Source organism: Penaeus vannamei, chromosome 15 (assembly GCF_042767895.1).
Source record: "Penaeus vannamei isolate JL-2024 chromosome 15, ASM4276789v1, whole genome shotgun sequence".
Classification (NCBI taxonomy): domain Eukaryota; kingdom Metazoa; phylum Arthropoda; class Malacostraca; order Decapoda; family Penaeidae; genus Penaeus; species Penaeus vannamei.
The window spans coordinates 15970459-15990458 of record NC_091563.1 but is presented as its reverse complement, the minus strand read 5'-3'; the positions used below and the strand labels follow the sequence as shown (position 1 = coordinate 15990458).

The 20000-nt window shown below is 46.8% G+C and overlaps 1 protein-coding gene across 1 annotated transcript in view; it reads left to right on the top strand.

The window, feature by feature from the left end:
* The window catches only part of LOC113818717 (sodium channel protein 60E-like), a 299991-nt gene that overhangs the window by 230543 nt on the left and 49448 nt on the right, over positions 1 to 20000 (top strand). The window contains exons 9-12 of the mRNA XM_070130151.1: positions 850 to 984; positions 7101 to 7838; positions 17920 to 18034; positions 18482 to 18696. Of these exons, the coding sequence (XP_069986252.1) occupies positions 850 to 984; positions 7101 to 7838; positions 17920 to 18034; positions 18482 to 18696 (1203 nt within the window). The remainder of the gene's footprint in view (positions 1 to 849; positions 985 to 7100; positions 7839 to 17919; positions 18035 to 18481; positions 18697 to 20000) is intronic.

The window sequence follows — 20000 nt, the reverse complement described above, 5'->3', positions numbered from 1 at the left end:
AAAAATAATATTCATTTACAATTAAAAATAACAAAAAACAATTACAACAAAAAGATAATAAAATACAATTGCAACGAAATGATATTGGAATACAATGACAACAAAAAGATAACAAAAAACAACTACGAGAGTAAGATAACAACACCAACGCACGATAACAGACGCCATCGCGAGCAACGACCTCTGTCTTCCCGTCACCCCCCCCCCCCGCAAACCACCTCCGTCTCTCTATAATTAACTATGAATAAACATTGCACCTTGATCGGATACTTCAGGAACATCGCATTCAGCTTTAATTAATTGCTGCAGATATAATGAAACGATGGCCGTTGCACCTGCATCGCGCGAGTGCAGTTGTTATGCCTCGTGTTGTTAGGCGAGGTACTTTTGGCTTTGTCGATAGAGGTGGTTTTACCGTGGCGTTTGGGGTCGGCGTGGTGGGGGTGGTTTTCGCGTGGTTGTTGGTGTTTGTGGTATTTTAGGCGTCGTTTAGTCCTGTTGGTGGTGTTATTTTTTGGGTGATGGTGTGGTCATTATTATTTTTTCGTTATTGGTTAGTCGTTTCTGATTTTGTTCATGTTTTAATGCAGTTTATCTTGTGATTTTACTTTTATTTCTTAAGGGTTGTAACTAGCATAGTCGTTAGTGTAATTATTATTATCAACGGTATCATTCTTGGTATTATTATCGTTATTATCGTTATTATGATTGATACTTTCATTATCATCACATACGTTATTACCATTACTATTTCCATTCCCCATGAACACCATTACTTAATTGATATCTTCATTAATATTCACCATCTCTCTCTTCGAAAGAATATAACTCACCCCCCCCCCCCAACAGGTGATCGCTACCCAGGGTCCTCTCCAAGTCGGCTTCTTCGCCATCGTCGTCTTCTTTGGCTCCTTCTACCTCATCAACCTGATGCTCGCCGTCGTGGCCATGAGTTATGAGGAGGAGGCGGAGAACACGGAGGAGGTGAGTGAGGGAGTGAGGGAGGGAAGGTGAGGGAGTGAGTGAGTGAGTGAGGGATAAAGGAAGGTGAGGGAGGGAGGGAGGGATGAAAGGAGGGAGGGAGGGAAGGAAGGTAAGTGAGGGGTGGAAGAAGGTGAGGGAGTGAGTGAGTGAGGAATGGAAGGGGGGAGGGAGGGAGTGAGAGATGGAAGGAGGGAGGGAGGGAGGATAGGTGAGTGAGGGATGGAAGAAGGTGAGGGAGTGAGTGAGTGAGGGATGGAAGGAGTGAGTGAGTGAGGTATGAAAAGAGGGAAGAAAGGAGTGAGAGAATGAGGGAGGGAGGCGAGTGTGAGATATTGGTATGAGGGGAAGACGTCTTGTTTTGCGAGAGATTGAGGTAGGCCTACAGCAAGATGGTTTCTATCTTTTCTCTTTAATGTTTTGATATTTTTGCAGTGTGTGTGTGTGTGCGTGTGTGTGGGGGGGGGGAGAGTGAGAAAGAGAGAACAGACAAACAGATAAAGACAGAAACACAGCGAAAAAAAAGAGAGATCATAGGCATCTGAAGAAGAAATAACATCGAAAAAATGTGAGCCATGAGTAATCCGAAGACACAATCCCGGCGACAGGGGCTGGAATTACGCCCATATTCCCGCCCAAAGTGCCAGTGCCAGTGCCATAAAGGGGGTTAGTAGCTGCAGATAAATGAATGGGTCAATTTGGATTTTTTCCAATATATTTACGTACGATTGAAGTGGATAGCCACGATTGTGAATGCTGATTTTATTAATGGGATTCGGTTGAGGTAAAAAAAAAAATCCCCTGTTGATTTCTCTTTCACCTGTTCCACCTCTACCTCCTCCTCTTTCTTCTTCTTCCCCTCTTCCTCTTCCTCCTCTTTTTTATTCTTCTCCTCTTCCTCCTCCTCTTTCTTATTCTTCTCCTCTTCCTCCTCCTCCTCTTTTTTATTCTTCTCCTCTTCCTCCTCCTCCTCTTTTTTATTCTTCTCCTCTTCCTCCTCCTCCTCCTCCTCTTGCTTCTTCTTCTCATCTTTCTCCTCCTCCTCCTCCTCCACCTCCTCTTTCTTCTTCGTCTCCTCTTCCTCCTCCTCTTTCTTCTCCTCCTCCTTACCTTTCTTCTTCTCCTCCTCTTGCCTCCTTCTTCTCCTCTGCTTCCTCCTCCTCCTCTTTTCTTCTTCTTCTCTCCTCTTCCTCTTCCTACTCCTCTTCCTTCTTCTTCTTCTTCTTGTTCTTCTTCTTCTTCTTCTTCTCCTCCTCCTCCTCCTCCTCCTCCTCCTCCTCCTCCTCCTCCTCCTCCTCCTCCTCCTCCTCCTCCTCCTCCTATTACTACTCCTCCTCTTTCTACTCCGCCTCCTCTATCGCCATTCCCTTTATCTCCTTTTCTTCCTTCTTTTTTTCTCCTCTTCTTCTGCTTCCTCTCCCCCTCTTCCTTCTCCTTCTCATCCTCATGTGGAGGGTAAGGGGAGAGGGAAGGATATGGGATGGGATTGGTTGGGGGAGGAAAGGAAGGGGGGAGCGAGAGTGGGGCGAGGAGGAGGTGGGGAGTGAGGAGAAGGAGAGAAGAGCGAGGAGCTATGGAGAGAGGTAGGAGTGGGAGGAGCAGGAAACTAAGGAGGAGGAAGTGAGAGGGAGGGAGGAAAGGGACAGAGGGAGCTTGGAGGGAGGTGGGATGGGAGCGAGGGCTAGGAGGGTGGGGGTGTGGGCGAGGGCAGTGGTAATGGTTGAGAGTGGTAATGGTTCAACGCCTTCCAGCATATAAGCATTATTAAATATTCTGCGGCCAGTCCCTAGGCAGTGAGGAGGTCTGTTTTTTTAAATTCATTTTCTTCTTTTGATCCTTCTTCATCGTTTCTTATCCTTCAGTCTCCTCTTCTTCTTCTTCCCTCTCCTCCTCATCTTCCTTCTCCTCCTCGTATTCTTTATCCCTTTAATTTTCTTTTTTTTTCTCCCTTCCCCTTCTCCTCATCCTCAGCCTGTTCTTCTTTCTCCTAGTCCATTTTCTTCTACTCCTATTTAACCCCCAACCCACCAGTCCTACCACTCTACTTCTCCTTCTTCCCCAACCCTCCCCCCACCCACCTAACACTGCTGCTTACCTCTCCCTGTACCTTCTCCCACATCCCCCCACCTCCCCCACTTCTACCCCTATCCCCAACCTTCCCTAATTTCCCTAACCTCCCTTAATTTCTGCCGCTTCCCCCATACCTCCCCCACCTCCCGTCACGCTTCCCCCCTGCACCTTGCCCCCCTTCCCCCCACTTCCCCCTTTTCCCCACCTCCCCTCCTCCTCCCCAATACCTTGTCTCCCATAACTCAACTTCCCCCACTTCACCCCACTTCACCCACATCTAAATTTCCCCATTATTTCACTCGTTTCCCCCCCACTTCACCCCCACCTCTCCACCCCCTCCCCCCACAACACCCTAGCCGAAGCAAATCCCTAAAAGTCTTACCCCACTCCCATCCTTCCAGCCCGTCTCCCCCTCCTACCTCCCCCCCCCCCTTGCCTCTGTACTTCACACCCACCTTCCCCCACTTCCCTCTCATATCCCCTACTTCCACCCCTACCTTCCTTTGGCAGACGAGCGAAAGACAACACAAGAAAAACAGAAAGCTAGAAAACGAAGAAGCAAACAAGCCAAAAAAGGAAGAAGAAAAAAAGCCAAAAAAGGAAGAAGGAAAAAGCCAAGAAAAGAAGAAGAAAAAGCCAAAGAAGGAGGAAGAGAACAAAAACGAAGAAGAAAACAAAAAGAAACGAAGAAAATCAAAAAACGAAGAAGGAAAAAACAAAAAAAGGATAAAGCCAAAAAAGGAAGAAGAAAAAAAAACAAGAAGAAAAAACCCAAAGAAGGAAGAAGAAAAAGCCAAACAGGAAGAAGAAAAAGTCATAAAGGAAGAAGAAAAGTCGCCAAGGAAGAAGAAAGAAAACAAAAGGAAGAAGAAGAAAAAAAGCCAAAACAGGAAGTAAGAAAAAAGGCAAAAAGGAAGAAGGAAAAAAACCAAGAAAACGGAAGAAGAAAAAAAAAGCCAAAAACGGAAGAAGAAAAAAAACAAAGAAGCAAGAAGAAAAAAAGCGAAAAAGGAAGAAAAAAACAAAAAGGAAGAAGAAAAAAAAGTAAAAAAAAGAAGGAAGAAAAAATCCAAAAAAGGAAGAAGAAAAACATTCCAAAAAAAGGAGTAAGAAAGTAAAATTGGCGTCGCTTTCCGTATAACGATCGCTCGAAATCCTCTGCCAGCGTTCTTTTAGAATTAATTAATGCTCGCCTTTTCTTTTCCTTAATCTATTCGTGAGATGATGATGAAGGAGGGGAAGGCGGTGGGGGAGAAGGAAGGGGGGAGGAAGAGGGAAGAGGAAAAACATCATGTCTTGCAGTGTTTCTCTCGTTCTCTGTCTCACTTTCTTCTTTTTTTTCTCTCTCTCTCCCTCTCCCTCTCCCTCTCCTTCACCCTCTTATTCCCCCTTCCTTCCTTCCTTCCTCCCTCTCCATCCCTCCCGAACCTTCCCTCTTCCTCCCTCCCTCCCTCCCTTTCCCTCTCAACCGGAAAGAATAGCCAGACAAGATGAGATCCACCATCCCCTTCCCCTCCCTCCCCTACCCCCTCCCTCCCCTCTTCCACCCTCCCGTTCACTCTTCCTCCATCCTTCCCTCCTTTCCTCCCTCCCTCCCTCTACCCCCTTCCTTTCCGCCTTTCCGCCTTTCCTCCTTTCCTCTCCTCCATCCCTCATCCCCCCTCCCCCTCCCCCATCCCCCATCCCCCCTCACAGCACCCTCACAGAAGGGGCCTCATAATTAGTATGGTATATAAACCCTCACAAACGGAAGTATACGTCGTTCTAACAGTGAAGGACGAGAGTTTGTAAACTTTCTGAGGTGGGAGTGAAGGAGATTGTGTGTGTGTGCGTATGTGTGTGTGTTTTAGTGTGTTTAGTATTGTCTGTGTGGGTATTTATCAAGGAAATGGTTATTTGTATTTATGTGCACATTTGTGTGTGTGTTTATGAAGGAAGCGATTGTGTGTATTTATGTGTACATCGGTGGGCTTTTGCGTCTGTGTGTGTGTATTTGCATGCATATATTTGCTTTATCGGAGATAATTATTTGAAATTTGCCCATCACCACATAGTTAAATAGAAATTTTATTCTAAATTTAGATAGTAAGGTCCATAGATAACAAAAAAAGGCACGTGTCATGTCCGGTATCAGAGCCAGCCTGGTACGTGGCTGTGCATTTGACACCGCTTATGGCACCTGACACTGGCTATGACACCTGACACGCGCAGATTTCCGAGGCTTGTGAAGGATCCCGCAGCTTATAAGGCCCTTTAATCACGTGATTTTATGTTGCTCTGGTATTTTGTTCGTTTTTAATCACTATCATTACCATCTGTTGTTCTCGTATTTTTCTCTTTCTCGCATTCTCTCTCTCTCTCTCTCTCTCTCTCTCTCTCTCTCTCTCTCTCTCTCTCTCTCTCTCTCTCTCTCTCTCTCTCTCTCTCTCTCTCTCTCTCTCTCTCTCTCTCTCTCTCTCTCTCTCTCTCTCTCTCGCATTCTCAACTCTCTCTCTCTCACTCTCGCATTCTCAACTCTCTCTCTCTCTCTCTCTCTCTCTCGCATTCTCTCTCTCGCATTCTCTCTCTCGCATTCTCTCTCTCTCTCTCGCATTCTCTCTCTCTCTCTCGCATTCTCTCTCTCTCGTCTCTCTCTCTCTCTCTCTCTCTCTCTCTCTCTCTCTCTCTCTCTCTCTCTCTCGCTCTCTCTCTCTCTCTCTCTCTCTCTCTCTCTCTCTCGCTCTCGCTCTCGCTCTCTCTCGCTCTCGTTCTCTCCCTCCCTCTCTCTCTCTCTCTCTCTCTCACTCTCTCTCTCTCTCTCTCTCACCATTCTCTCTCTCTCTCTCTCTCTCTCTCTCTCTCTCTCTCTCTCTCTCTCTCTCTCTCTCTCTCTCTCTCTCTCTCTCTCTCTCTCTCCCCTTGTCTCTCTCTCTCGCATTCTCTCTCTCCCATTCTCTCTCTCTCTCTCTCTCTCTCTCTCTCTCTCTCTCTCTCTCTCTCTCTCTCTCTCTCTCTCTCTCTCTCTCTCTCTCTCTCTCTCATTCTCTCTCTCTCTCTCGCATTCTCTCTCTCTCTCTCATTCTCTCTCTCTCTCTCTCTCTCTCTCTCTCTCTCTCTCTCTCTCTCTCTCTCTCTCTCTCTCTCTCTCTCTCTCTCTCTCTCTCTCTCTCTCTCTCTCTCTCGCATTCTCTCTCTCGCGAATGCTCTCTCTCTCTCTCTCTCGCGCGCACTCTCTCTCTCTCTCTCTCTCTCATTCTCTGTCTGTCTCTCTTTCTCTCGCTCTCTCTTTCATTCTGTCTCTATCTCTCTCTCTCTCTCTCTCTCTCTCTCTCTCTCTCTCTCTCTCTATTTCTCTCTCTCTCTCTCTCTCTCTCTCTCTCTCTCTCTCTCTCTCTCTCTCGCTCGCATTCTCTCTCTCTTTCGCATTCTCTCTCTTTCGCATTCTCTCTCTCTCGCATTCTCTCTCTCTCTCTCTCGCATTCTCTCTCTCTCTCTCGCATTCTCTCTCTCTCTCTCGCTCGCATTCTCTCTCTCTCTCTCTCGCATTCTCTCTCTCTCTCTCGCATTCTCTCTCTCTCTCTCTCTCGCATTCTCTCTCTCTCTCGCTCTCGCTCTCTCTCTCTCTCTCTCTCTCTCTCTCTCTCTCTCTCTCTCTCTCTCTCTCTCTCTCTCGCATTCTCTTTCTCTCGCATTTTTCTCTCTCTCCCTCTCTCTCGCTCTGTGTGTCTATCTATCTCATGTCTCCTTTTCCTCCTTTCTCTTTTTCTCTCTCTTATTTTTTCTCTCTTTCTCCCTCACATTATCAATTTTTCGAACCCTCTTTTTGTTTCTCAGTTTCCATCCGTTCCCTTCCCCGTTGCAACATTTCACGGCCTTATCTCTCTTCGCTTGATTATCATATTTCCTTTCGCGATCGCCCCTATTTCCAAGGGCCAGATAAGCTGCGAGAAATCCCCGGCACTTCCTTTGCACCTTCTTTAAGAGCGAAAAAAGCAATGTTAAGGAGTCCTAACGCCGCCTTTATTGACCCGCCTCCGATCCTAACGCCTCTTTCTCTCCCTCGTCCGCAGGAGAAGACCAAGGACCTGATGGACCACCGCGACGACTCCACCTTCAGCTTCGACCCCGAGAAGCTGACGCACGCGAAGCCGCTGGAGAAGAAGAAGCCGAAGAACCGGCGCGTGATCGTGATGCGGCGCGGGGCCGGCATCCTCACCGACGCCTTCGCCAACAAGAAGAAGAAGAAGCGCGAGAAGGAAGGGAAGGGCCGGGGGAGTCCCTCGTCCGAAGACACCCCCAAGCAGCCGGACGCGCCCCCGACCACGCCGCGGCTGGGGGGGTCTCACCTGGGGGTGCTGGAGGGCAGCCAGCCGCTCTCTCGGCCCGCGTCGCTCGTCATCACGCCCCCGCCCTCCGCCACGCCCGCAGCGCCCTCCCCGCACCCGGCCTCGCCGCAGCCCTGCCAGGGGGACGGCCACCGGGGCCCCCCTGCCCCCGAGGGGGACGGGGTGCCCCCCGGGGGCGGGGAGGGGGCGCCTCGCACCGGGGCCTCCTCCTCCTGCGACCCATGTACTGCAGCTTCCACCCGCTGTTGCACCTGCCACTGCCACACCAGGCAGCACGCAGGGGGCGCCGCGCCCCAGCAGGGGATCGTGGCCCTGCGGGGGGGCTGCGAGGAGCCGCGGCCGCACCTGCGGCTGGGCTACAACGCCTCGCACCGCCAGCCGTCCCTCGACGACTCGGGGGTCGTCGGGGACCACGACGGCGCCGACAACATCTCCATCCACCACCTCCCGCACATCGTCCAGGTAATCGGCTCGTTGTACTCCCCTGCTTGCTCTACTCGCTCTGCTTTCTTAGCTTGCTCTGCTTGCTCCGCTCGCGCGCGACTCGACGAGCGCCCCGCCACGAGCGAGCGCTCGGCGCGCCGGCCCCGTCCCTCGCCCTCGGTCGTCGAAAGGATCAGATCCGCGAAAGACGGAAGAAGGAACAAAAAAGCGGGGAATAGGAAGCAGGTGTGTTGCAACCTGCGTGCAATCTCCCTGAAAGGGTGTATTGTATTCGTGTCGAGTCATCTACGGACGAGGGAAAAACCGTACGTCATGTATCACCGGAGATTCTTTCCCTCCTCCTCTCGCTCCCTTCTCCCTCTCTCCCCTTCTCTCCCTCCCCCTTCCCCCTCCCTTTCCTTCTCCCTCCCTTCTCCCAGTTCTCCCTCCCTACCTTCCTTCCCAATCTCCCTACCTTCCTCTTTTTCCTCCTCCTCCGCCTCCGCCTCCTCCCCCTCTTCTTTCCTACCTTCCACCCAATCCTACCTTCCTTTTTTCCCTCCCCTCCACCTTCTCTCCTTTTCTTCCCTCCCCTTTCTCCCCCCCTTCCCATCCCCCCATCCCCCTCGCCGATACTTGAGGAAAGAGGAAATACGGTAAATCTCAGTCTTTTTATAAAATGGGAGATTCATCTACTGTTTTAGCTGGTAGATGAAGTTGATATAAACTTAACTTCAATGCAAGATAATTAGAAAACATATCGATTGAACAGTGACATTACGGTAGTAAATAGACTAAGATTATGTGTATATATAGGATTAGGTTTATTCTTCAGCCCCTCCCAACATAAAACACACATAGATCCATACCTAATACGCGTTTCTCATCCTCTACTACTTTTCTTTTTAAAAAATCATAGTCAGAAACTCATCAGTATCCCTTTTTAGAATAAATAAAAAAACAAGCTCATAGACAAAAACTCGTCCCCCTCCTTCTCCCACCCTCGCAAGCAAGCAAGCAAGCAAAAAAGTTTATATGCTCGTATCCCTGTCGCCTCTCCCGTGGAGGTAATGGACAGCTGGAGAGAGTGTGAGTAGTGAGAGTAGAGAGCGAGTCTTGCAGGAAGCTCTCTCTTTGTTTTTGATAAGCTTCTCTATCTGCTTATTTATCTATCCGCCATTGTCTGCCTGTCACTGTCTCGATGACTCGCTGTCTGTCTCTGTCTGACACTTTCTCTCTCTCTCTCTCTCTCTCTCTCTCTCTCTCTCTCTCTCTCTCTCTCTCTCTCTCTCTCTCTCTCTCTCTCTCTCTCTCTCTCTCTCTCTCTCCCTCCCTCCCTCCCTCCCCACTCCACACCCCCCCTCCCTCTCTTTCTCTCTCTCCCTCTCTCCCTCTCTCCCTCTCTCCCTCTCTCCCTCTCTCTCCCTCTCTCTCCCTCTCTCTCCCCCTCCCTCCCTCCCTCCCTCCCACTCCCACCCCCTCCCCCTCCCTTCTTCCCTCTTCCTATCCCACTCCTTCCCCCCCTTCTCTCCCAGTCCCCTTCCTCCCTCCCCTCTCTTACCAAGATTCCGAAGAACAAAAATTGGGGGAGGGGGAGAGGAGGAAAGAGAAATTCAGAGGGGAAGGAAGAGAGAGAGGGGGGGGGGAGGGGAGAGGGGCAGTGGAGGATGATTTACGAGAGGGGAAGTTGGGGGGAAGGAGAGGGGGGGGAGGGCCGCTTCTGGTTCCCGTTTCGGTGCAGTCTTTGGGCCTTTTAATTGCTCTGTTTATTGCGTTCGTCTGTATTTCTTCCTTTATTATTAATGAATTAAGGGTGTGTTTGTTTTTTACTTCGTCGTTCTCTCTCGGGATTTCTTTCTTTTTTTTCTTTCTTTTTTTTTTTTTTGTTGTTTCTTCTTATCCTCCTCCTTATTCTTCATTTTCTTCTTCTACTTCTTCTTCTTCATCTTCATCATCATCTTTTTCATTTTCCTTATTCTCATTCTTCCTATCTTTTTCATTTTCCTTATTCTCATTCTTCCTATCTTTATCATTTTTTAAATGTTCTTGCCTATCTTCAAGTATCGAAACGAGAGGGATGAGTAGGGGGAAATAGAAGGAAGAACAGGGAGGAGGAAGAGATGATAGAAAAAAGTAGGAGAAGGAAGGAAGGAAAGGAAATCAGGAGGAGGAGGAAGGAAGGAAAGGAAGAGGAGGAGGAAGGAAGGAAGGAAAGGAGGAGGAAGGAAGGAAAGAAAGGAGGGGGAGAAACAAGAGAAACGAGAATTGGAGGGGAAACATCAATATTTTTTCTTTCTTTCTGTTCTATATTTATTCACCTGTCTATCCACATTTTGTTTCTTCTCGTCGAGGAAACTTTGGCTTTCCGTGGTTATTGCCTTCAGATTTTTTACTTTTGTCTGGCGAGGAAGTTCTCTCTCTCTCTCTCTCTCTCTCTCTCTCTCTCTCTCTCTCTCTCTCTCTCTCTCTCTCTCTCTCTCTCTCTCTCTCTCTCTCTCTCTCTCTCTCTCTCTCTCCCTCCCTCCCTCCCTCCCTCCCTCCCTCCCTCCCTCCCTCTCCCTCTCTCCCTCTGTCTCTCGCTCCCTTTCTCTCTCTCTCTCTCTCTCTCTCTTTCTCTCTCTCTCTCTCTCTCTCTCCCCCTCCCTCCCTCCCTCTCTCTCTCTCTCTCTCTCTCTCTCTCTCTCTCTCTCTTCCCTCTCTCTCTCTCTCTCTCTCCTCTCTCTCTCTCTCTCCCTCTCTCTCTCTCCCCTCCCTCTCTCCCTCTCCCTCCCTCTCTCCCTCTCCCTCCCTCTCTCCCTGTCCCAATGTCCCTCTTTGCCAATCTCCCTCTCTCCCTTTCTCCGTCTATCTTTGTATCTATCTACCTATTTTCTTCTCATTTTCCTCTCTTTCCATCTTCTCTTTTCTTTTCTTCTCATTTTCCTCTCTTTCCATCTTCTCTTTTCTTTTCTTTTCTTCTCTTCTTCATCATGATCTTCTCTTTCTTCCTCTTTATCTACCCCATTCTCTACCTCCCTTCCCCTCTCCCCGTTTTTTAAGAAGTAATTTTGCCTTTGTCATCAGTATCAACATGCCAAGTCAGACTCTTGTATTTAAGATTCAAAGTCTGTGGTAATCTGATTCAGTTTTTTGACAATTTTTTGCTAAAGAAAAACTCCAGTAGCCTAATTCAATGGCGAATTCTAAATTCCAAAGTTTTAAAAAATACGATTCTACATCAAAAGTTCAAATTCCGCACTCCCAAAATTCAAAATTTAAAATCTAAGGACACGAAGTTCATATCCATAAAAAAAAAAAGTATTCTACGTCAAATTCTAGATTCTAAAAAGTCAAAAAGTCTCAAAGTCAAATTCGAATTCGGGAGAGCACAGGCCTCCTCTCACGTCAAATTCTAAATTCTAAAAAGTCTAAAAATCTAAAAGTCCAAGTGTCTTAATCTAATTCGGAGAGCCAGACAACGTTCTTCCGAGCAACGTCGAAGATCCACACATTCACAGCTGACTTATTCAATTAAGAAGCTCTTATTTGGATTGGGCTGGAGTGTCCCTCTCCCCTCTCCCTCCCCTCTCCCCCTCTCCCCCTCTCCCCCGGTCTTCTCTCCTCTCTCCTCTCTCCCTTCATCCACTCTCTCTCCTCGCCCCTCGTCGTCCCTTCCGCCCCCTCCTTCCTCCCCCTCTCCTTTCTCTTTCTCCCTTCCTTCCGTCCCCTCCTCCCTCCTCCTCTCCCCTTCTCCCCTCGCCCCTCTCTTTCTCCCTTCCATCCGTGCCCTCCTTCCTCCTCCCCCTCTCCCTTCTCCCCTTCCTTCCGTGCCCTCCTCCCTCCTCCTTCCCTTCTCTTTCTCCCCCTCTCCCTTCCCCCTCCTTCCCTGTCCCTTCTTTTCCCCCTCCCTTCCCTTCCTCCCCCTCCTTCCTCTCTCTCTTCCTCTCCCCATCCCTCGGCCTTCTCTTCCTAAATCCTTCCTTGGGCCGTCCTTCGTTTTTTTTTTCTCTCTTTCTCTTTTTTTCTCTTTTTTTAGTCTAACTCGGATCGGATCTTTTGTGTTATTGGAAGGCACTTGTTTATTACGTCTTTCCTTCCTGCTCTTTCATTTGCTTCCCTTGTAACTTCTGCTCCTGTTCCTTTTACTCTCCCTCTCGTCCTTCTGTTCCTTTTACTCTCCCTCTCGTCCTTCTGTTCCTTTTACTCTCCCTCTCGTCCTTCTCTTCCTCCCTCTTTTGTCTCATTTTATCCTCTCTCCCTCTTCTTATTATTCCTCTTCCTCCTCTTCTTCCTTTTCTTCTTATTCTTCTCCTTCTTCAACTCCTCCTTCTTCTTCTTCTTCCTCTTCCTCTACCTCTTCCTCTTTTTCATCCTCTCCTTTCATTCCCCAACCCTTCCTTCCCTTTCTCCGCTATCATGGTTAACCCCCCCTCCCATCCCCACCAAAATATTGTGAAAGTTACCATGTACAAAGTTAGTCCTGGAACCTCTCCGTATTACAAAGTTTACGATACAGCATGTGTAATTGCATAAACCGGTATATTTTTCTTTTCTTTTCTTGTGTGTTTGTTTTTTGTTTTCGGCCATGGAAAATCATCCCGGTAGGAGCCCGGTAAAATGTATTTTCCCCGTTTTCTTTGGTGATCTTATGAAAGAAAATGGGACAGATCGTATTTGTAATCTCTTGGGATATTTTTTTTACGAAATTGGGTGTGTACGTGGGGAGGGATGGGGGGAGGGGATCTGGTATGTATCATTAATCATTCACGAGCAATACTGTCTCATGCACGGTGTGTGTGTATGTTTTATTTTCTCTTTTCTTTTATTCCCCTTTCTTTTCCTTTTCCTCTTCGCTTTCCTTTATCTTTTTTTCTTTTCGTATTTTTTCTTTCTCTTTCTCTTTTTTCTCTCTCGTTTTCTTTCTCTTTTCATTTTCCTGTTTTTTTCTTTTTCTTTTTCTTTTTCTTTTTAAGAGGGCCGTGGAAATGGAGGAACTACCTCGCTTTTGTTTATTGCAAATTGGGGAATGCTAATATCGCAGGAAACTATTCGATTGATGGTACAGTATATATTTTTCCTTTCTTTTCTTTTCTTATATTTGGAGTGGTTCTTCCACTATCTCTGTCTGTCTACCTGCACCTTCTTCCTCTCTGTCTGAGAACGGTGAGGAGAGGAAGGGGTGAAGGGAGGGGAGAGGAAAGGAAAGGATGAGGGAATAAGGGGTGATGAGAGGGAGGGATTGAAGGGAGAGGAGAGACAGGAGGGAGGGGAGAAGAGAGACAGGAGGGAGAGGAGATGAGAGGGAGGGTTTGAAGGGAAAGGAGAAGGAGGGATTGAAGAAATAGGAGAAGGAAGGATTGAAGAGATAGGAGAAGGAAGGATGAGGGGAGAGGATAGGGAGGGATGAGGGGAGAGGAGATGGAGGGGCTGAAGGGAGATGAGGGGAGAGGAGAGGAGGAGTGAGGTGATAGGAGATGGAGGGGCTGAAGGGAGAGGAGAGGGAGGATGAGGGAGAGGAGAAGGAGGTGAAGAGAGGAGGGGGAAAGGGAGAATTTCAGCAGGAGTATAGGCGAGATGGCGGGGGGCGTCGAAAGAATGGCCCGTTGGACATTTAAGACACCAAAGAGGTGGGTGGGGGAGGCTGGAGTGAAGGGACGATGGGGGGGGAAAGGAAAGTGAGGAAGGGAGGGGGGAGCAAGGAAGGGAGTTGGGGAAAGTCTGGAGTAAGGGCACAGGAATTCAGGGGAAGTGAGGAGAAGCGCGGTGGGTGAGAGGAAGAGTGATAGGGGGAGATAGAAGGGAGAAGGATAGAGACGGGAGGAGATACTAGGAATAGGAAGGGAGAAGATGATAAGAATGAAGAGGCAGTGTCAATAAATAGGGAGATAAAACCATGGGATAAGAACAGAAGAAAAGGGAATGATAATGGCAGATAGCACAGGAGAGAATAAGGGAAAGAAAGAAAAAATATATAAATAGAAAACGCCAAAGGGGTTTAGAGAAAATTAAAGAGACCAGGAGGGAAGGAAGGAGAGGGAGAGGAAGAGACTGAGAATTAAAACAGCGAGAGAAAATGAAAAGGAGAAAATTTGGGGGTGGGGGCTGTTATTGAATAAAACAGAGGTGAAAGGGAATGAAAGAAAGAGAGCAGAGGAAGAGAGGCGAGAAGATCCAAAGCAAGAAGGGAACAGGGACATTTCTCTTCCCTTTTCCTCTCCTCCTCCTTTCTTCTTCTTCTTTTTTTCTTCTCCTCTCTCCCACTCCCTCCCTCTCTCTCTACATTCTTCCCCCTCTCTCTTTTCCCTTCTTCCCCCGTCTTTCTTCCCTTCTCCCTCCCGCTCTCCCTCTTCCCTTCTTCCTCCCGCTCTCCCTCGTCCTGTCTTCCCTCCCTCTCCCTCTTCCCTTCTTCCTCCCCCTCTCCCTCTTTCCTTCTTCCCCCTCTCCCTCTTCCCTTCTCCTTCCTCCCTCCCTCTTCCCTTCTCCTCTTCCTCTTCCCTTATTCTTCCCCCTCTTTCATTTCCCTTCTCCTTCCCCCTCTTCCTCTTCCCTTCTCCTTCCCCCTCTTCCTCTTCCTTTCTCCTTCCCCCTCTTCCTCTTCCCTTCTCCTTTCCCCTCTCCCTCTTCCCTTTTCCCTCCCTCTCCCTCTTCCCTTCTTCCTCCCGCTCTCCTCTTCCCTTCTTCCCTCCCTCTTCCTCTTACCTTCTTCCCCCCCTCTCCCTCTTTCCTTCTTTCCCCTCTCCCTCTTCCCTTCTCCTTCCCCCTCTTCCTCTTCCCTTCTCCTTCCCCCTCTTCCTCTTCCCTTCTCCTTCCTCGTCTTCTTCCCTTCTTCCCCATTTCCCTCTCTCCTCCTTTCTCCTTCCCCTCCTTCCCTCTCTTCCTCTTCCCTTCTTCCCCCTCTCCCTCTCCCTCTCTCTCTCCCTCTCCCTCTCTCCTCCATTTTTCTTCCCCCGCCTCCCGCCCGCCCACACAAGGATCCGAAACGCGCCGACTTCAGCCCGAAATCGTAGGCGGTCGGCACAGAAGGGGGCGGGGGGGGGAGGCATGAGGAACTTCCCCTGCCGTCAGTGATTCCTTTTAGACGTCGCCGGTCGAATAAAGGAAGACGTTTTGGCGTTATTCATAAAGGCTTATTTTTGAGCTCTGAGAGTCGGATTTTTTTTCTTCTTGCTTTTCTTCTTGCCTTATTTGATTTATTTTCTTTTACTGTCTCACACACCCTCCCTTTCTTTCCCTGTCTTTTCCTTCTCTCTCTCTCTCTCTCTCTCTCTCTCTCTCTCTCTCTCTCTCTCTCTCTCTCTCTCTCTCTCTCTCTCTCTCTCTCTCTCTCTCTCTCTCTCTCTCTCTCTCTCTCTCTCCCTCCCTCTCTCTCTGTCCTTCCTCTTCTTTTTCTCCTTCTTCTTCTTCCTCTCTCTCTCTCTCTTACATTTTGTGAGACCGCTTCCCACCCTCCCCTCTCAAAAAAAAGAAAAAAAAAAAAAAAAAAAGCATAGAGCTGCATTGCCCCTTTGCCTTGCCCTTTGGGAGTTCAAGGTTCAATGAAGGTCAAATGTTATTGTCACGAGAGAACGGCCGTTAGAACACCTCCCCCCCACCACACACACAGACCCCTTCACCTACACACGAGAGAGAAATAAGGAAAATGACAAGTGTACGAAAGAGAGAGGCAAAAGGGGCTGATAGAGAGATACGAAAAGTCACTGTAAAGGAGAAAAGGAGTAAAAGAGGGGCGAATACAAGAGTGTGAGAGAGAGAGAGAGAGAGAGAGAGAGAGAGAGAGAGAGAGAGAGAGAGAGAGAGAGAAAGCAAGAGAGCAAAAGAGAGAGACAGAAAGCAAAAGAGAGAGATAGAAAGCAAGAGAGAGAGAGAGAGAAAAAAAAAGCAAGAGAAAGAGAGAGAGAAAGCGAGAGAGAGAGAGAAAGAAAGGGAGAGAGGACAAAGGCGCATCACGAGGAAAGGCGGGAAGAAAAAAAGGAAAGGGAAAACTTTGTAGAAGGACGGGAGGGTCGCTTTATGATGGGCTTTGTGAAGTGAGGCGTAAATGAGAGACAGACAGACAGATAGATAGACAGGCAGACAGGCCGGTAGACAGACTGACAGACAGCCAGTGACAGAGAGAGGGTGTATGTCTATGTGTGTATATATGAGAGAGAGAGAGAGAGAGAATAAGAAAATAGAAAAAAGAGAGAAATCGAGAGATTAAAAGATCCACCCAACCCGCTATAGAAAATATTCCCTGATCCTTGTTGACAGAACTGACTAGAGGAGATTGCCAGTTTTTTTGTTTTGTTTCGCTTTTTTTTCGCTTTTTCCTTTTTGTTTTTGTTTTTTTACCGCGACCAGAATTGAATGAATCCCTGTAGTAGTGTTCCCTCCGAAAATAACACTAAATAAGGAGTCACGTGGCACCTGTAAAGTACAAGTAAACACCCATATTTCCGCAGTGCCAGCCAAAGTGCCAAGGAAAGTGCCAAGGAGGAGAGGTTCACTGCAACTTCCCTCCACTCAAGTACAAACCTCGCCTCCTCCTCCCCTCCCCCCCTCCCCCCCTATCTTTATATAATCTCCTTAAAGAACTCCGTAAATGACTTTTCTGTTTTCTTTTTCTCTTTTTTTCATTTTCTTTTTTTTTGTGTTTCTTTTCCCTTATGTCACGTGACCTTGGTGAGATTTCTTGCCGCAGAATGGGTCTTTTATGGCGTCTCTTTTCGAAGCTTTTTGGTTGTTGTTGTAGTTGTTTGTTTGTTTGTTTTTTGTTGTTTTTTATGCTTTTGGAGTTTTTTTTCTCTAAATGTCGCCGTTTTGTTATTGTGTTTTGGTATTATCGTTTTTATTTTTACAGTTACTTTCTCTGTAGTCGTGTTTCGACTTCCAGTGAAATTATTTCCTCCTTTTCCTTCTCTTTTCTTCCTTCTTCCTCCTCCTGTTACATTCAGCTTCTTCCGGTACTCCCATCTCCTACTCCTATTCCTATTTACCTCCACCTCATCCTCTTTCTCCTCCTCCAGCTCCTCCTCATCTTCTTTTACTTCTGATCTTCCTCCTCCTCTTTCCCCTCTTACTCCTCATCCTCGACTTCTTCTTCTACATACTCCTCCTCCTCCCCCCCCCTCGTCTTCTTTTTCTTCATCTTCCTCCTACTCCTGCTCCTCTTCCTCCTCTTCTTCTCCTTCCTCCTCCTCTTCTTCTCCTTCCTTCTCCTCCTCTTCCTACTCCTCCTCCTCTGCCTCTTCCTCCTCCGCCTTCGCCTCTTCCTCCTCCTCCTCCTCCGCCTCTTCATTCTCCTCCTCTTCTTCCTCCTCCTCCTACTCCGCCTCTTCATCCTCCTCCTCCTCCGCCTCTTCATCCTCCTACTCCGCCTCTTCATCCTCCTCCTCCTCCTCTTCATCCTCCTCCTCTTCCTTCTCATACGTTTCCTCCCCCTCCACTTTTTTTCGAAGCCGTCAAGATTTTTTTTTTTGGGGGGGGGGGCGGGAGGAGGAGCACAATTGTCTTTCGGAAGAAGTGAAACGACGCCATTCGTTTCTCTTAATTTGCTTTTATATCTCAATTACTCCTTTATAAATTTGTCTCGCTGTTTATTACCGTTTTTTTTTCATTTATTCCCCGGTTAATGAAGAAACGTTCGAACGCTAACAACGGGGAATGTTTCTTAGTGTTTGTTTTGCTCGTCCATTCTTTCCTTGTTGGTTATTTAGCTTGATGTGCCCTTTCTCTCTCTTTTCTTTCATTTTCTCTTTATTTTTCTTTCTTTTTTTATTTTTCTCTTTTACCTTTTTTTCTCTTCTTCTTTCTTTTTTTTTCTCTTTCTCTCTTTCTGCCTTTCTCTCTCTCTCTCTCTCTCTCTCTCTCTCTCTCTCTCTCTCTCTCTCTCTCTCTCTCTCTCTCTCTCTCTCTCTCTCTCTCTCTCTCTCTCTTTCTCTCTCTCTCTCTCGGCATATCACTTTCTCACTCACTCACTCTCACTCACCCTCCCCTCTCTTACTCTCTCCCCTCTCCCTCACTCTCTCCCTTCTCCCTCACTCTCTTCCCTCTCCCTCACTCTCTTCCCTACTCCCTCACTCTCTTCCCTTATCCCTCACTCTCTCCCCCATCCCCTCATTCACTCTCACTCACTCTCCCCTCTCTCTTCCCTCTCCCTCAGGAACCCGTGGGCAAAGCCGAGACGACCCTCTATGCCCGCCGAAAGTGCAATGGCGTCAGCCCGTCCTCGCCAGCCGCCTTGTCAGCGTCATCGCAACACATCGTCGTCGTCGAAGGTAAAACGATTTTTTTCTTCTTTTCTTTTCTTTTTGAGGGGGTGGAACTTTTTTTTTTTTTTTTTTTGGGGCGGGGGGAATGCAACGTTTATGTATGTATATGTATATAAATGTTTAGATAGGTTAGATAGGTAGGTAGGTAGGTAGATAGATAGATAGATAGATAGATATATAGATAGATAGATAAAAAAATAGATAGATATATAGATAGATAGATAGATAGATAGATAGATAGACAGATAGATAGATAGATAGATAGATAGATAGATAGATAGATAGATAGATAGATAGATAGATAGATAGATAGATAGATAGATAGATAGATAGATAGATAGATAGATTGAATGAATTAATAAATAGATTAGTAGATTGATGCATAAAATCATTATAAAAGATACCAGAAGAATAGGCCTACTCACTTTTTTCTCTTTCCCGCCAAAAAACCAGACGAGCTCGTCGACCGCAACTGTGACAAATGCCGAGAGTGTTGCGCAAACTACCGCACGTGGCTCAAAGTACAGAACGTCATGCACGTGATTGTTCATGACGCCATCTTCGACCTGTTCATCATGCTGTGCATCATCCTGAACACCATCTTCCTCGCCATTGAACATCACGGCATGTCGGTCGAGTTGAACAAGGTGTTGGAGGTCGGCAACAGGGTGAGTGCGATCGCCATATTTTTATTTGATTATTTTTTTTTTTTATTTTTAGATTCGTATTAGAGAGAGAGTGATATAGGTCAGGGGTTCTTGACCTTTTTTGCTATTACCCCTTCTTTAGGAATTTGTCTTTCCTTGCACGTGCCCCGTGCATCTATGAATAGAATTCCCTTGCAGATTTTAAAGAAAATTTGAAATCCTTCTCTAGGAATCTGTCTTCCCTTGCATCTATGAATAGAATTCCCTCCCAGATTTTTAAGAAAATGTGAAATATGTTCTTATTCTTTTCATTTGATATGAATTAAGCACATTATCATGAACTTATTATTTCACCATGCTCTGGTTAAGAAAACAACAAATAGAATTAAGAGAAATTCCTGTTTTTTCATCCCAGGGGCTCAAGCCTCCCTTGGAAGTGACTGATGCCCCCTAGGTTAAGATCTAGTGACATAGATATAGATAAATCAACATTTAAGATTGTTAATACAGATTTACATTCGATTTATATACATATAAGTATATGGGGTTCGATCGCCACGAAAAAATAATAATTCACAGATTTATGATAGATATATAGAGATATAGATATAGATGTATGAGGTTTGGATAAATGAAAAAATGTGTAAAAAAATGTGTGATGTAAAGCAGAATTGAGACAAAGGCGAAGACAGACAGATGTAATAAAAAGAAGAAAAGAGAAAGTTAGTAGAAGAAGGGGAAGCGTAGAGGATAATAAAAGCGTGAAAAGGGGTGAAGAGGCGATGATGGGAAATGGAAAGAGAGGAAGGGAGGAGGAGAGATGGAAAGATAAAACGGGAAGGGGAAGTTAGAGGGGAAATTACAAGAAATAGAATGAGACTGAACAGATAAGACGAGAGTAAAGAGGTGAGATAAGGAGTAATAGAAAAAAAAACGATCATAAGAAATGTAAGAAATAGATAAAATATAATTAAAGAGACATAGATAGAGAGAAAGAATAATTATTTTTAGGAATAATCACGCAAATTCAGTCAGTGTCATGTAGATATTTCTATCATTATAATATCACTATCATCATCCCTCCCTTTCACAGTTGCTTCTGCCATCACCATATCATCACCATATATCATCATCTCCATCACCGTTTCAATACCAGCATCACTATCATCGCCAATACCATATCGGTATCATCACCATCACCGTATCATCATATCATTTGCATTACCACCGACACCATGTAACTATCATTACCAACACCATATCACTATCATCACCAGCTCATTATCATCACCAACACCATATCATTGTCATCACCAACACCACAT